An 18351-nucleotide genomic window follows, 5' to 3' on the forward strand; every position below is an offset into this window, starting at 1 on the left:
TGAATTTATTAAGATAATTTGAATTTATTAAGAGAATTAGAATTTACTAAGAGAATTATAATTTATTAAGTGAATTAGAATTTATTAAGTGAATTTGAATTTATTAAGAGAATTAGAATTTATTAAGCGAATTTGAATTTATTAAGTGAATTTGAATTTATTAAGTGAATTTGAATTTATTAAGTGAATTTGAATTTATTAAGTGAATTTGAATTTATTAAGTGAATTTGAATTTATTAAGTGAATTTGAATTTATTAAGTGAATTTGAATTTATTTAATTAATTTGAATTTATTTAATTAATTTGAATTTATTTAATCAATTTGAATTTATTTTATTAATTTGAATTTATTTAATTAATTTGAATTTATTAAGTGAATTAGAATTTATTAAGTGAATTTGAATTTATTAAGATAATTTGAATTTATTAAGAGAATTAGAATTAATTAAGTGAATTAAATTTATTAAGTGAATTTGAATTTATTAAGATAATTTGAATTTATTAAGATAATTTGAATTTATTAAGATAATTTGAATTTATTAAGAGAATTAGAATTTACTAAGAGAATTAGAATTTATTAAGTGAATTAGAATTTATTATGTGAATTTGAATTTATTAAGATAATTTGAATTTATTAAGAGAATTAGAATTTACTAAGAGAATTAGAATTTATTAAGTGAATTTGAATTTATTAAGCGAATTAGAATTTATTAAGCGAATTTGAATTTATTAAGTGAATTTGAATTTTATTAAGTGAATTTGAATTTATTAAGTGAATTTGAATTTATTAAGTGAATTTGAATTTATTAAGTGAATTTGAATTTATTTAATTAATTTGAATTTATTTAATTAATTTGAATTTATTTAATCAATTTGAATTTATTTTATTAATTTGAATTTATTTAATTAATTTGAATTTATTAAGTGAATTAGAATTTATTAAGTGAATTAGAATTTATTAAGTGAATTAGAATTTATTAAGTGAATTAGAATTTATTAAGTGTATTGGTATTTATTTATTTAATTAATTAGAACTTATTTAATAAATATAAATTTATTAAGAGTAAAAAAATTGAAGGTTACTTTTGATATGATAAAATAGGGTATCTAGAAATTCTAAAAAAAATTAACTGATTTACGTGACGCTTTAAATTGGTTCGTATCAATTTTAAATTTAAATGTACCGTTGACTGATTATTTAAAATCTTCCGAAAAATGAATGCCCCACTTTTGCCATTTATAAACAGTTAATCATTAAAAGCATTCTGGTCACTTAAATCTAATCACAATCGAGCATTGCCGTGTTTACTTACGATCACATCAAAACAAATAACTAACGCAAAACAAACTAAATGTTAGTAAAATAAATTTTATTTCGTACCAAACAATGAGGATGTAAATTACAACTCTTCGAAGGTTGTTTATCGAAGAATTAAAAATATTGGCTCCGTTATCATTTACTTCTAATTTTAAACCCGTATCTCAAATCTTTGCTGATTGGATATTTTACGGGAAAATCTTTTAAAGCTCCTATCAGAAGCTCGGTCAGTTTTTTTAAATCGATATTTAATTATAGCTTAAGCTATTTATAATTGATAATGCCGATTGAGCTAGATTTTTTTCTTATCTTTATTTAAAATTCCGTTTCTATAGTTTGAATTTTTTTTTGACTTGGTAGTTAAAGAAATCGTAACTGAATTATCATGTTTAAAAAAACAAGGGGCAGGTCACTTCCATTTTGGGTGCGTCTTAATCATAGTCAAATAATTAAATCAGGGTAATCGTGATTAAATCAAGGTAATCAAATTTTAAAAAATCTAATCAAGATTAGAAAATCTAATCACGATTTAAACGAGATTTAATCATTCTAATCATGATCTAATCTTCTTAATCAGGATTTAATCATTTAAACGATATCTAATCAATCTAATCATGATCTAATCTTTTTAATTAGATTTAATCATTTTAATTAGATTTAATCATCTTAATCACGATTTAATCAATATAATCGGCCGAATCGATAATTTATCATTAAAATCAAAACTAAAATACGATTTAATCATACTAATCACGATATAATTTTGAATCAGGATTAAATCAATTTAATCATTTAATCATGATTAAATCAGATTTAAACATTCTAATCATGATTAAATCAGTTTTAAACATTCTAATCATGATTAAATCAGATTTAAACATTCTAATCATGATTAAATCAGATTTAAACATTCTAATCATGATTAAATCAGATTTAAACATTCTAATCATGATTAAATCAGATTTAAACATTCTAATCATGATTAAATCAGATTTAAACATTCTAATCATGATTAAATCAGATTTAAACATTCTAATCATGATTAAACGTGATTTAAACATTCTAGTCATGATTAAACGTGATTTAAACAACTTAATCATGATTAAACCTGATTTAATCAACTTAATCGTGATTAAATTGAATTAATAATCACGATTAAATCGGATTTAATCTTTTGAGGGGTGCGTCGTTAATCAAGGAAGTGACCTGCCCCTCGAAAAAAACGATTTTATAATTTTTAAATATTTAAATATTAAAGAAAATGTAGAATAACGAATTTTCTTGATATCTGTTGTTTTTCTTAACGAAATTAGATATGTTACGATAGGGATCAACCCAAAATACTTTAGGAAATGTTCGAATTAGAATTACGATAAAATTAGAGTTACTTTGTTTTTTTAAATCAGGTACCGATATGGTTGTATACTATTGGACCGAATCCTGTTTGACCGAATCCCATTGAACCGAAAAGTATTTTCGTTTATTACCCAACATGGCGGGATTCAGTTGAATGGGAAATTTAAATCTGGTTCGTTTTCACTTCGGGTAGGTTAGTTCAGGTTGGGTTAGGTTGGATTAGGTTAGTTCAGGTTGGGTTAGGTTGGATTAGGTTAGTTCAGGTTGGGTTAGGTTATGTTAGGTTAGTTCAGGTTGGGTTAGGTTGGATTAGATTAGTTCAGGTTGGGTTAGATATGGTAGGCAACTATTTCACGTCGGGTCTTATCAAGGTTATTTTCCAAAATTAAACCCGGAAAATATCAAAATTCAAGGGAAAACGGTCTAAAAATACACGTCGGTACGAAATAATAAATATTTAAGACATAGTTTAGTCCAAATTAGATATACTATCGTCACGTAGCCTACGATATATAAATATGTATCACTAACGGTATATTGAATGAAAACCGCGCAAAACGCGGTTTTCGGTCGAATGGAATTCGGTTGAATGGTACATTCGGACGAATGGGATTTCGGTCCAATGGTCTACAATCAACGATATCTGTGCTCCAATTTTAAAAAAATCATCAAAATTAATCAATTTTTTTTTATTTTAGCCTAAATTTAAAATTATAAAAATGTCGATTTAAAATTATTTTAATTTTAAGTTACCATAGAAAACAAAATATTTCATTTTTTTTTCGAATATAAAAATATTTGTATTAACTTAAAGATAAATTGTTTTATTTTTTTTTCATTGGTAAAAATTGTAAATCATGGTATATTTTTGTATAGAACATATTTAATTAATAAATACCTGGGCCTATAGTAAAAATAAAGTTAATGAGGCTTTAATCATAATTTTTATTATTTATTGCAGGGCTGACACGTTTTTGGTTATTTTTTTAATAAAAATCAAATAAATCGTTTTTTTATTTAATTGAATTTAATGATTTTTATACAACTAATAGCTCTTTTCCTGTATAATTAACGAATATTTTACTTTTATTAGTTAGTTAATCTTTAATTTAATGAAATCCTAATTAAATTAAATTTCTATTTCATATTTTAGTTTGCTTAGATTTTCTGCACATTCTAAATTCTTAAGAACCTATTTTTGACAATTTTTTATTCCTCCATTGAATTACATTATGTAATTTAAATCAATGATTTTTTAAATAACTTGATTTAATCTTGGTTTTGATTTAAATCAAATTGATTTAAATAAGCCAACTCTGACTTAAAGACTGGCTAAAATTAAAGTCTAAAAATCCTATTAAGGTTAGCAAACCCGACAAGGGAAAAAAATAAGCTCGCAAATTCCACGAAAAAAAATTATAAACTTTATTTTGATCTGAAAACTTTCTAAACTTCAAAAGTAATAAAAAGGTAAGCCCCTCTCGACAATAAAATTCAATTGTTGCGGGCGAAAAAAAGCGATCTCCTGGGTGGGAGGGGCGAGTCCCTAATGACACGCTGGCAGACATATTTCACACTACATTAAAGACACATTACAAGCCTAGTTGGCGTTCACGCTCACCCGCTAGTTTCCGCCATCTCATAAAGCGCTGTCTGCGCTCGCAAACTGCCTTACGTTGAGCTTCCAAGTCGGCTGTTTACGAGTTTGACTTTGATCTTGGTCGTGACTTTGGAGGAATACTTAGCAGTTAATAAAAAGAGATTTTTTGTACAATGACATACTGGTGCTACGCTTTCTGAGAAGACACTTCCCCTAAATGAATGTGTTGCAGTGTGTTAATAGGTTCATTATTTCGAATGTATTTTTATATTTTTAAATTTTTGTATTATCAAATTTTAATAATTGTATATTTACCTGATGATGCCTCTGAGCATATGGCGAAACTAGTCATTATGTACTAGAATTACTACTCTTAATTTTTATTATATTTTAGAAAACAAATAGTTTTTACTGTGTAGTCAAAGTAGTCTCGGTATGTTTGTTATTTTTATGTATTTAAATATTTTTATATATTGAAATTTTTATATTATTATATATTGAAATTTTTATATTTTTATATATTTAAATTTTTATATTTTTATATATTTATATATTAAAATTTTTATATTTTTATATTTTTATTTTTATTTTTATATATTTATATATTCAAATTTTTATATTTTTATTTTTATTTTTATATTTTTACATATTTAAATTTTTATATATTTATATATGCATTTTATATATACATAGTTAATGTTTTTTGGAATTATTTAAAGTAATTTAAATTCTACTTCCGTTTTAAGATATTTAAATTTTACCTAACTAAACAATATTTATATTTTACTTTAGTTTTAAGAGATTTAAAACTATTTATATTTTACCTTAGTTTTAAGAGATTTAAAACTATTTATATTTTACCTTAGTTTTAAGAGATATAAAACTATTTATATTTTACCTTAGTTTTAAGAGATTTAAAACAATATTTATATTTTATCTTAGTTTTAAGAGATTAATATAATTAAAAGCCACTATTGTACAATTAAAAGGTTTTATTACAAAAACACAGCTACGGCCGTTTCGACGCCAACACCAGCGTCGTCGTCAGGCTAATATATTACCTGACGACGATGCTGGTGTTGGCGTCGAAACGGCCGTAGCTGTGTTTTTGTAATAAAACCTTTTAATTGTACAATAGTTGCTTTTAATTATTTTAATCTCTTAATTATGTACAAGAACTGTCCTTTATTAGTGGCCCTAAATGGGTCGGAGTGTGCAATAACTGGTGGCTTTACCGGGGAGTCGGGGTCCGGCTCTTGTAACCCATAAGGGCGGTGGTGCACTGGGATATGTTAGCTTCGATCAAATGGTCCTATATCCACCTCCGACTTCGGGTTTGGGCTGGATACTGAGCTTCGGCTTAGGCTAACAGAGAGGGTCCGTGCAAACTGGCCGCCTCGGCGGATTGGGTAGCCTGCTGTGGGGCAGCGAGCCTCCATATGAGGGCACGGCGGTCCTGTTTCCCGGCCTTTTGGAACAACGCCGGGATCTCCGATGCCGGCTGTGCCGGGTTACTTGGACTGCTGTCGTTCCCCTTTAGGAGCTCTCTCCAAAGGGTTTGACTCTTACTTACGTAAGTAGGGTGTCAGCTGGAGTTGCTACAGCATCCACTCTTAATCCCACTGCTGTGTGCGAAGTGGGAATTGGTCCGCCCATTGCTGCACCTTCTGCTGGGTTGAGTGGCTTGCGTCAAAGGTGCGACCATCAGTAGTAGGGTTCTACTACCCATGCTGGATTTGTCACCTTTCCGGGCTAGGTGGACGCTGGCGTAGGGCACTATGATGATAGGCCTCCGGTGGTATGGTCACCGGGCTATAAATTCTGACACACTGTCCTTTATTAGTTTAGTTAGTTTTAAGAGATTTAAAACAATTTTTTATATTTTACCTTAGTTTTAACATATTTAAATCATGATTTAAATTTTATCTTAGTTTTAAGAAATTTAAAACAAGATTTAAATTCTACCTTAGTTTTAAGAGATTTGAAACCAGATTTAAATTTTATCTTGGTTTTAAGAGATTTGAAACCAGATTTAAATTTTATCTAAAATACAATTAATTTTTAAAAATCAACAAAATGAATTAAAATAAAAAACAAAACCAAGTAATGGTTTTAGTTAAAAATATTTCTTTAGGAAAGCCGTGCTTAAATAAAACATCCTTAAAGATAATCACCAAGAAGCAATATTTCCCAGAGCCTGCAAGTTACTGTTTACATAGTGCTTGTTGAAATAATGGAAACGTTTCACCTGTAAACAGAACGTCGTGTTTTTTCTAAGCCTTAATATGTCAAAAAAGCTAGAGATCGGCGGAGCAGATAAATTAACTGGCAAAATTTCAATTAATCATAAAAATTGCGGTTAACCGTTTATCCATGGATATTATCCATGGACAAAAACGATTTAATATGGAAAAAAACTAAAAATAACTGATTATTTTTTGGATAATTTTTGTTGATGGATATTATCCAAACAAACGGTTAATTGTTATCCAAACGCCGACCTCTAAAAAGCTACCTCGTTGAAAGGGAATGCTTGTTGTATACCATACAGGTGAAAAGTTTTCATTATTTTAACAAGCACTGCCTCACGGAAATATTACTTGGCGATTTAATTTAAGATGTTTAATTGAAACTTCTATTTGACCACGCCTGGTCAATTATATTAAAATTAATTCCATTTAATATAAAAAGTGATTCAATAAATTTTGATAAAAACGAATATTTTTCCTCGACCGAATTAAAATAAATCTTCAATTTGAAACTGGTCACAAAAAGTTTTGTTAAACACGTTTCTACAAATATCTTGTTACCTCGAAACGTCGTTTAAAAGTAATCAGTAATCACCGACTTTATGACCCTTAGTGCATTTTAAATAAATTATATTCTTTGACAATTACCACCGTTTAAAATTTCAATCCTGCTACTGTCCCCTAAATGAAGGAATTTTATTGCGAGGGGATTTGTACATTCCTCGAACTAATGGGGAATTTTTTCAACTGTTCACTGGAGGCCCTGCTAAAAACGTGCCTCGAATACCAAATTACGAAATAAGGAAATTTAATATCATTCTTTTTTTACCTTATCTTTGTGAGAAATTTATTTTTAAAACTTAAATCCATTATAAAGGAAAAGTAGATAATTATTGGTTAACCGACAGATAATATTGTGTCTAGAATTAAATTTGATAGGATTTTTTATTGCCTAATTATTTTTCGGTTTCTAATTATTTTCAATTAATTAAGCAATAGAGCCGAAGTTCGATGGCTTTAAACAATTATATTTAAATCAGATATTTAAATCGTGCTTTAAATATCTTTGATCATAATATAAGTATGACTCTTCCTATTGTTAAAATGCCAATTTACTTATGGACTTGAACTCGCAACCGAAGATAGTAGTATATTATCGTTCTTAGGCGTATTTGTACACTAGGTGGCTCTGCACAGAACTATATCTTGATTGCCGAATATATTTAGTGGAAATTTTTGCTTTTTGCCAAACTTATTTCTATTATGTTACTTATGCTTTGAGCTTCAATGGATTTATTAAAATTTATACTACTTAATTGCTGTAGAAATCTGGGCCGGATTAACACTATTGGGGGCCCTGGGCAAAATAAAATTGGGGACCCTAAAAATGCAGACCTTACTTTTTGACTCTAATAACTCCAATGTGGTTGTAAAGCAAAAAATAATGCCAATAGAATTATTATAGGTCCTGGTAGCAATGCCTATTCAAAATAACCCAAGTAACTATTGGTAATTAAATATTATTTAGATTAAACTTCATTTTAATTTACGATACGTATACATCCAAAAAATCAATTAGAAAAGAATAGGTTATAAAATTTGCACAAATAAATATTAAAAATTATTTTTTGAAAAGTACATTTTTATCATTTAAAACTCACACTTTAAAATATATTTATAAAGCAATATGTATTCAGTGTGAAAATCAAATGTATGGATTTGTAATTCTTTGTTATTTCCATTTGCGAGCGAAGCGATTCTAGATGGCGCTGCGGTACCACTCATATGTTCTGGTGTCTGCTATTGTCAGATTAATGAAAAATTGCTAAATCTGGGAGTTGTAATTTCTCTGTGTTACTATGGAATAAACGCAAAACAGCGTAAAATGCAAGTTTTAATCCTTAATTGCGATTATTTCATCCATTATAACTCTCTTACAAGCTAATAATGTTGACTAATAAGCTACCTACATGTATCTAGTTTTCGAAATCCACCGAAAGAGAGCCTATATGTGTTCAGCTCCCAGCCAGGTGACCAAAATGGTCAACACCCGAGTGAGGTTATGCAGGGTGACCACACTTACTATATTTAAAAATAACAAACTATATTTTCAATGTCTTCCTTAAACTTATTAATATAATTAAAGTGCTTCCCTATATTTTTCTAAATAACGTCAGTTGTGATGTAACAGATTCAAGCCAAATGTTTTTCGACCCTATTAAAAATCCTCGCTTGCTTGACCAATTATTAAGCTAAACTCCATTTAAAAAGCCTTGTGTTTTAACTTCATAGATATTTGAAACCTATATTTTAATGTAATTGACACAGAAATTATCCTACATTTTCCTTATTTTCCAAAAATGCGTCCTATAAATAAGTTAAAATTTCTTATAAGCGTTTGCAATTTGTTTTGCATCTGTAAAAAGGTAATTCTAGTCGACATAAAGTATGGCAGTCTCGTTTGTTGCGTCGTCTGCAATTGGTTATCCATCGTTAAAAATTAAGGGAATACGAGTCGACATAAAGTATGGCAGCCTCGTTTGTTGCGTCGTATGTTGGTTTTGGATTGGTAACAATGGAATAAGAGTCGACATATGGCAGCCTCGTTTGTTGTAATGTTCGCAAATGATTTGGGAAAACATGTTATTGGTTTTATTCGATTCGACCAAATCATTTGGCTTAATTTCAGGTTTACTATTCGCACCGATGAATAGAACTTTTGTTATTAATATTCGAGAATACCAAATAATGAATTTGAAAAATCTGAGTATTCTATTTATAAATTTTGACTATTTGATTTTGTTAAATTTGAACCCAATTTATCAAACTATTTGGTATTCGTATAAAATTGTCGGCTGTGAGGGCTGCAACTTTTTCCGTGTTGGCGAGAGGTCACTTAATTGTTTCAAGTACCATTCTCTCACGTGTTGTCAAGTTGTCAACAATGAGAAGTTGGCATGACGTTTCCGAGACGTTTCTAACTAATGAATGAATGTTTATTGCCATATTTTGGGGTTATACATATAAATGAAATATACTAAACACAATGTTAAACCAACCTTAAAAATTAAGTAATGAGTCAGTCTAATGTAAACATTCTTAAAGAAGATTCCTATTTCGAATAAAGGACATCGCACTTCTTCTATGGGATTTGGCTTTGGACAGATTTCTTTCAAATTGAAATATGTTGTTAAACTTGATCAAAGGAGCAAAATTGTCTATTGCCAATTTTCCCTAGCTCCTATAGTTTGTCCAGTATCAGCGGTCAAAAGTGGACAAAACTTAGTATAGTCAATTTGCTAAAAGGAGTCAGCGCTCATCGGTTAGCGTTCTACGTTCGCGCGTCGCTAGTCCGGGCTCACTATAAATAAATTGTTTTGTCAAGATTTTTACACCTCTACTTCATTATTTCTTTTCTCGCAAATTATTATTCGATGAATTTTCGTACGTGGAATGATTTATTGTTCAATATTTTATGAGCAATAATAAAGAAAACATAACATAAAATAAATTCTTAAGAAATCAGAATATATATGATTAACCGTTTCGTTGAATCCCCCATTCAACACTCGCTGATAGGAAAGAAACAGTCACACCACAAAATATTAAACACTTATTTATCGATTTTAGTCACACAATCGTCTAAAGTCACGGTCAAACGACATTTAAAACTCAATATTTAATTATTTATTTACTGAGTTCCGTTCATCGCGCGATCAGAAAGTAACCAAATCCGACGCTCTGTTTTGGGAAGCTAGAAAATTCTATTGATAGTGAGCCCGGACTAGCGAAGGTAGAACGCTAACCGATCGGTCGTGACCATTTCTCTACAAAACTTGGGTCGTGACATCTTTTAACAAATAGACTATACTAAGTTTTGTCCACTTTTGACCGCTGATACTGGACAAACTATAGGAGCTAGGCAAAAATGGCAAAGAACAATTTTGCTCCTTTGATCAAGCTTAACAACATATTTCAATTTCAGAAAAATCTGTCGAAAGCCAAATCCCATAGAAGAAGTGCGATGTCCTTTCAAAGCTCACTTCTTTTTATTCTTGCTCACAGGTAGTGATCGGTAAAAAATTAAATTAAATGTCGACATAAATCTGGCAGCCACCACTTTTCCACTCCTTTACTTTTTCAAAAGTCTAATTTCCCTGGTCAAACTCAGCTAGATAATTATTGAACACTTTTGGGCCTTTTTCTCAATTTCTGCGTCCATCCAAGCCCGCAATTTCGTTAATTTGATCGAAAATAAATAATACTACGTTTAGAAGACACAGATATACGTACAAAGGCAATGGCGGAAAGTCCTAACTATAAATTTGTTCTCCCGCATGGAAGCGAAAAATACAGTGTGAATTGAGAAATGATAGGCCTTGGTGTCTCGAGATGCGTGAAGCACTGGGGGTAATTGGAAGCAACCACCCTGCAGACATTTTGGCGACGAAAGGTGAAATTATACCAATTTTGGCCTTTTGGTATACCTTTAGAACAGGGGTGCCCATCTGTCTAATTTAAAATACAACCATTTTCAGGTCAGGATCACCATTTTAGAAGCCGACATAACCATGTTTTTCTAGTGGTAATTTTTTTAAGTAAAAGTTTAGCATATTTTGTAGATAAACATTTTGAAGGTCGAGAGCAATGTTTGGCAGTGGCTTTAACGCCCTGCTTTAGTCGCACCCTAACGGATGAAATTAGAACTCGGGAGAAAATTAACGGTTTGATGGTATGGTTACGTACTATATTTAGTCTTAGCATAAGTCTATAAATATGTTAGTAGGTAGTTTAAATAATTACTGATAGGTCTGCGTTAAGTGTTTTAGATTTGACGTCATACCCAAATAAGTAAGCGCCATAATAGCGTGAAAAATTCGCCACTAAATATTGAATTATCACAAGTCCTGCGCCTTCTATTTTCTTCATGCACGCGCTCGCCATGATGTGTTAGGCCTAAGGACTTTGTTTGAATTATAGGGAGCGAGCGATTGACGTGCAGCGCCTCTCGTGGCGAGCTCGCGCGTAACTTGGTTAAAAGTTTTTCCCCGCCCCCATTGAAATTAATGTAAAGTTGGCGATAATTAAACGTTAATTAACCTACCAAATGATATCAGAAATATTCCACGTTAATATGAACTTAAATGTAATATAAAATCGTCTTGAAAAATCGTTTATCGCTTTATAACATTCAAAAATATTATTTTTCCCGCGTCATGTAGATAATCGAACATCTGCTCGTCTAGGTAAAGTTTGCGTGGTCAACCCGCGTATTAGAAAGCAAATGAAAGGCAGTGAATCTTGCCCAGTACTAAGCCTCAGTTTATTCTGCCGCGTATTTTTAAACGGAAAAACCCAAACGCTCCTTGTAATAAGAAACAAATAACGAAATACGTTCTAAGTTATTTGTTTCGTATTACAATTAGCGTTCGCCATCATTTAAAGATAGTACTCGGGTTTTTGAGTTTCAAAATACGCGGTAGATTAAACCGAGGCTTAAGGCTGGGCAAGAGTCACCGCCTTCAAATTTTCGTTTACTTTAAAGATACATTGTGAACGAACCAATGGATGAAAAGTTATGAAACTAGCTTTTAAATAAACCTGGAAACTTATTTCAAGTCATATTTATAATTAACTGATGACAAAATTCGCGAAAAGTATTAATATCGTTCCGAATTACAACCTACTTTCTAAAATCTCATTTTGCTTTCTAATACGCGCGTTGACAACGCAAACTTTACCTAAACGAGCAGATGTTCGATTATCTACATGACGCGTTAAAAATATTATTTTTGAACGTAAAGAGATAAACGATTTTTCAAGACGATTTTATATTACATTTAAGTTCATATTAACGGGAAAAATTGTCAGTGGAATATTTCATATACCATTTGGTAGGTTAATTAACGTTTAATTATCACCAACTTTACATTAATTTCCATGGGGGCGGGTAAAAACTTTTAACCAAGTTACGCGTGATCTCACCACGAGAGGCACTGCGTGTCATTTTCGTTTGAAACCGACAAAGCGTATTACACGAAAAATGTGTGGTCAATCTACAAAAGGCTCTCAGTAAAAATTAAATACGTGGAAGATTGGAAACTGTCAAGTGTCACACTAGTACGTTGAACATAATTATTTTCTTAGATTATACTTCAAAATAAACACCAATAGGCGCTTAATTAAAATGTCTTCAAGGAAATCGCCAAGAAGTAATATTTCCGAGAGTCAGGACCTGCAAATTACTGCCTATATGGTGCTTTTTAAAATAATGGAAACTTTTCACTTGTAAACAGAACAGCGTGTTTTACAAGCTTTAATGTGAAAAAAAAGCTACCACATGTGTTAAAAGGAAACACAAGTTTCCATTATATCAACAAGCGCTGTATAAACAGTAACTTGCAGGTCCTGGTTCTCGGAAATATTACTTTTTGGCGATTTTCTTGAATAGGTTTTATTGAAGCGCCTATTATCTAGGGAAAACGTTTGGCTGTGCAAAAGTGAGCCAGTTTCAGTGTGTAGAAACAGTATTGCCATATTTAAACTATATTGTTCGTTTTCCCGCTATAGCATAGACAAATTAAAGATTTCCCAAGACAGCTTTTCCTGTATTATAACTTTCGTCTCCTCAACGTGAATCTCCACTAAATTTGGGGGGTTGCGAAGTGGACGAACCGTAATTTTTTAAATCGGTTTTTAAAAGTTTAAGTAATGGTAATAAACCATTGTATTAAGTAAAAATAACTAGTAAGCCGCATATGGCTGAGGTTTTTTAATCAAATTAACTGGAATCCATTTCGTTTCTAAACTAAATTTTATAAACTAAGCCTATTTATTATATTGATTTATCTGTTTGAAATTCTTTAGGATCCAGATACAGAGTCTCGTTTGCAATACAATCAAAGAACATCAAAAGTTAATTACAAAGTAAACACAAGAAAAACTTAAGTAAAGAATAAAATGTTATTAAGTACCTTTCTCGCACGCACTGTCACTTTAGCCCCGACTAAGCCACATAGTAGTGATAGTTGAACACAGTGCCGTATTTCCGCCTAGGTCAACCTAGGCCGTGGCCTAGGGGCCCATCTTTGGAAGGGGCCCTCCAGTGACCGTAATTACTATATTCGAAGGCATAAATCTATAAAATCCATCGTAATTTATACTGGAAAAATTTCTATGTAGAAAAGTTTGTTTTAAAATTACGGACGCAGCCTTAAATCGCAATGTTGCATAATTATCGCATATTTAGTCGACGATTGTTAAGAGCTTTTATTTAGTAATATCATAGAGAAAGAAGGAAGAGGAGAGATATTTAGAAAGGGGGCGACGTAAACTGGGAGAGTTTCGTTTGGCCGACTTCTCATTTGGCCGACCACAAAATACACGTTACGCCGACTGTCCATTTGGCCGACTGCACATTTGTCCGACTGAGAAGTCGGTCATATGGAAAGTCGGCCAAATGGACTGCTCATTTGACCGACTGAACATTTGTCCGACTGTCCATTTGGCCGACTGAGAATTCGGCCAAATGGGCAGTCGACCAAATGGACAGTGCATTAGACTTACTGCTCATTTTTCCGACTACTCATTTAGCCGACTACTCGTTTGGCCGACTGCTCGTTTGGCCGACTACTCATTTGGCCGACTACTCATTTCGCCGACTGCTCATTTTTCCGACTACTCATTTAGCCGACTGCTCGTTTGGCCGACTGCTCGTTTGGCCGACTACTCATTTGGCCGACTACTCATTTCGCCGACTGCTCATAAGTCATTTAGACGATACTAGGTGCGTTTGGCTAGGTACTGTCCTCTAGGTCGCGTTTTAGAAGGCCCAGCTTGGTTATAAAGAACGGGGCTGGGGGGGCGCCGGTCCGGCCCCCCAGCGCTTGAGCGAAGTGAGTGCGCGGCGCCGTCAGGCGCCAATACTTAGAATACATTGCCCGTTCTATAAGTCAACCTAACACTAAAGACATAGATAAGGATAGGCTATAGTATAAGAGTCAGTGAAATGAGCAGTCGTTCAAATGAGCAGTCGGCCAAATGAGCAGTCGGTCAAATGAGTAGTCGGCCATATGGTCTGCTCATTTGGCCGACCGAAAAGTCGACCAAATGAGCTGTCGGCCAAATAGGCATTCGGACATATGAGCAGTCGGCCAAATGAAAAGTCGGTCAAATGAGGAGTCGGCCAAATGCGGAGTCGGCCAAATGCACCCCACCCAGTGAAAGCTTGGATTAACAATAGTAGTGCCTACCTGGATATATCACTCTAGCTTTCCTAAGTGTTTGTTACGGGCTCTGCCTTGTAAAAGGCTTCGTGTTACGGGAATTTCGGAAATTATCCGTTAACTTCGCCAAAGCGGCGCTGCTGTCGCAAAAGTCATTTACTTGTCAGGATTTTTCCAAGTCATATATCCAGGTAGGCACTACTATTGTTAATCCAAGGTGAAAGTGACAGCTGTGGTTCTGCCACGTGCAGTGACGTGTTTATAGGTAGTGAGTTTTTAATTAAAATGGTTTACCACACAAAGTGCTGCTATAAAAATTGCAATAGCAACACTAGATATACTAGTCAAGAAATGTAAATTATGCCATATAAAATTATAACTTACTTTACTATATTAAATTTTTACCGATTCTACCGAACTTTGGTAAGCCTTTGCCAAAAAACGCAAACGAACAGAGAAAGCTCTCTCTTGACTATGTCGTAGTTGCGCACAACGATGCGCGTTATTGTACAAGATTCCGTCGGTAACCATGGTAGCCATATGACGCGAAGAGCCGCTTCGTGAAAAGGGGAAATACATTGAAATGCGCCTTCACCATCTCTCCTCTCCCCTTCCTTCTCTATGGTAATATAACCGTAGAGCTCAGACTTCTACGCTGAATCAGAGAAATTCACGCACAGCCTAGTTCCAGGGATAAGAGTAAATGCAGCGCGTGAAAAGGGGGCCCAGACTCCTTATCTGAATATGGGCCCAGGATCTGGCCCTGGTTGAATTCTTGTGGCGCTTCAAAACGGCTGGCGTACGTCAGTAAGCCTTCGGGCTGGTCGAAATATCGGGAACGGTGAGTCCCCTTAGATTCTTGGTCCATGGTTGGGGAATCTTTTATTATTTATGCTCATAGCAAAAGTAAGGTACCATAAACCAATTGTTCAATTTAAAAGATAACCAGTTTGTCGAGCAATCACCCATTTGGGCACATTTGCCATAAACATTTTTATTTTATTTATATACGGATAAATCAAGTAAATCAATTTTTTTTTGTCTTCAAATTCAAACTAGCTTCCAGTAATTAAAGATTTCAAACTTATTTGTAATAATTGAAAAATTCACCTTTCATATAAATCTTTTCTATTCGCGACCTAAACGATCTAGGTGTCGTAACGGCGCTAGCTTCTCCGAGGTAGCGCCTATGATCTAGCGTCTGCTACAGACAAATTAAAAAGTCATAAGAACGTTTTTCTTAAATAAACTTTGTTAGCGAAATATAAGCAAACGATGCAAAAACTATATGAAAGTGCAAGTATCAATATTTATAAAGTCTAATTTACGAATAACGATGAGGAAAAACTAATAGCGTCTGCGTTATCCGCTACCTATCTAGGTTTAAATGGCTAACCAAAGGGGGCGTAGCGATAGTTTTCGGTCGCGAATAATAATATAAAATTGAATTATGATAATGATATACAAAGTTTTAAAACTAAAATTTAAAAGAGGTAAAACACTATAATTGATGTCTATTCCTAATAAATGCTTTGAAAATATGTTTGATTAATATTTTAAAATCTGCATAATTAACTCCCACTAATCCTTCCAATTTGTTTCCTCAGCCAGGAACGTCATGGCACGTGTCAACAGCGGACCAATCACGTTGCTTCTAGTCACTCTGGCCTTTCTTCACAGCCAGCCCGCTACATCATCCAAAGCCACCACTACCGTGTCGTTCCTCACGCACTTGCGCACCCTAGCGGATATAAGTGATACTATGACCCGGACTATGAAGTCATCCCCCATTTTCTACGTCAAAAAACTACTATCAACTAGTAGCAAACTACCGAGCTACAATAGCCCCATCTACAAACTGCCGCTGAAACTACTTTCGAACGCGAAACCGACGGGCATCGTCCAAGGCATCCTCAACGGCGCCTCCGCCTACAAACCCGCCTCTTCCAACATCTTCAAGCTGCCGTTGCAATTCGTGTCCAACGCGAAACCAACGGGTCTAACGGTGCACAACGCCCACAGTTTTATGAACCACGCGGTCAACAGTGTTAGCAACGTGCACAAGTATCCGGCGATGTCCAACATTATCCGGTTGCCGTTGCAGTTCATGTCCAACGCGAAACCTATGGGTATTTCCGTCTTGCAGAATCAAATCATGTCCATGCCGTCGTCTAACATCATCAATTTGCCGTTGCAGTTCATGTCCAACGCGAAACCGTACGGGGTTAGTTTCAATCCGTTTATGTTTTAAACTTGAACAACCTGCGAAATTGGACACTAGTAACTGTTGAAAGATGTTTAAACAATGGCGTGCTGAAAAAGACTTAATTTTGAATAGAAATTTAAATTCTTCAGTTTTTGGCGCCTCCATGACAGTGGACCCGTTCCAAACTGACCCCCGCCCCTGTGTCTAAATATTGGTAAAACATAAGGGTATCATTACTCATTAGCATTCAAATAACTCCAGTAAAACAATGGTTAATTTTTTATTAAATTTTTATAGGTTTAATTATATTATTTTTTTTTTTGCCACACCAATATGGCAACCACTAGGTATTGGGATAAATAATTTTTTAATAAATTTTGCCAACTTAGTCCGGTGGTCGGCGCTAAAATGCTTTGTTTGCCCCTATGTAAAGCAGAATAGGTGACGACAAAATGAGTGTTTTGGACAACACTATCTACAAAAATAGTCAATAAGTGGTCAGGGTTTGTTTGCTTGGTTTTACGTTAGACTATTATTATTTCTACCGTAGTAGCGTTTAAACCACCATTTAATCGTCGGGTACCCTGCTTTACACGGAACATACGCCAAGAACTCCCCATTTTTTTAAACTGGACAATATATTCTGACAGCATCAGTATGTCAATTTTAAATTTTGATTTTGCGCGCCATCTAGACTAACTCAATGGAATTTTATATTTTTTGTACATAATTTGTTTTTAAAAATTTAGCTTTGCCAACATAACTAGAAGCGTTAAAATTCTTTTACATTGTATATAATCCTCATTATCTAAATCAAGCTTTATATTTTTCTAAACCTTTGAAAATGACCAAGTATAGATCATTGTATAATAATTTCATTTCAATTTCATTTTAACGTGTAAATTTTATCGAGCGGGAATTTCTTGTAAGGTTTGCAAAATAATATATTATTAAAGAAGATCATTGACTAATTGATCTAATTATTTTAATTTTATAGACATAAAAGACTTTCGTTACAAATTCTGGTATTGCAATCAACATTAGATATTTTGAATATATTAACAATTCAGGATATTTGGATTTTAGATAAGGTTTTGGACACGTTAGCGTTCTTCAACGATAAAATAAAGTGCAACAAACCGATCTATCTATTTATATTTATTTTCCTTTTGGGGTACAAATCCGTTTTATATCACGGAGGAAACCATTATATATATATTTTTTTTTTGCTCGTTATGAGCCATTGTGACGGGTGGGACAATACAGTCCGCTCTTCCACTTGATTAATCAGGTGCGAGATATGTGTTACGGCCACTGGCCAACGGGGGGATACTTGGGGATAGGGTTGGGACACCCGTGGCGGAAGTATGAAAACCACCCGTTGGGGGATTAGTGGT

At 33.1% G+C, this 18351-nt stretch overlaps 1 protein-coding gene across 3 annotated transcripts in view; it reads left to right on the forward strand.

Moving 5' to 3' along the window:
* LOC149958304 (uncharacterized) overlaps positions 1 to 17897 on the forward strand; it is a 65205-nt gene extending 47308 nt beyond the window's left edge. For 2 of the 3 annotated variants that reach the window (XM_090164922.1, XM_090164920.1), the window contains exon 2: positions 16356 to 17897. In XM_090164922.1, coding sequence (XP_090021048.1) covers positions 16367 to 16999 — 633 coding nt within the window. In that variant the 5' untranslated portion in view covers positions 16356 to 16366 and the 3' untranslated portion in view covers positions 17000 to 17897. Of the gene's footprint in view, positions 1 to 13399; positions 13451 to 16355 lie in introns of those variants that run through there. The other variant, XM_090164923.1, reaches the window with a different exon arrangement.
* Positions 17898 to 18351: the final 454 nt, after the last annotated feature.

The sequence above is a fragment of the Leiobunum rupestre genome, chromosome 2 (assembly GCF_980474605.1).
Source record: "Leiobunum rupestre chromosome 2, qqLeiRupe1.1.hap1, whole genome shotgun sequence".
NCBI lineage: Eukaryota > Metazoa > Arthropoda > Arachnida > Opiliones > Sclerosomatidae > Leiobunum > Leiobunum rupestre.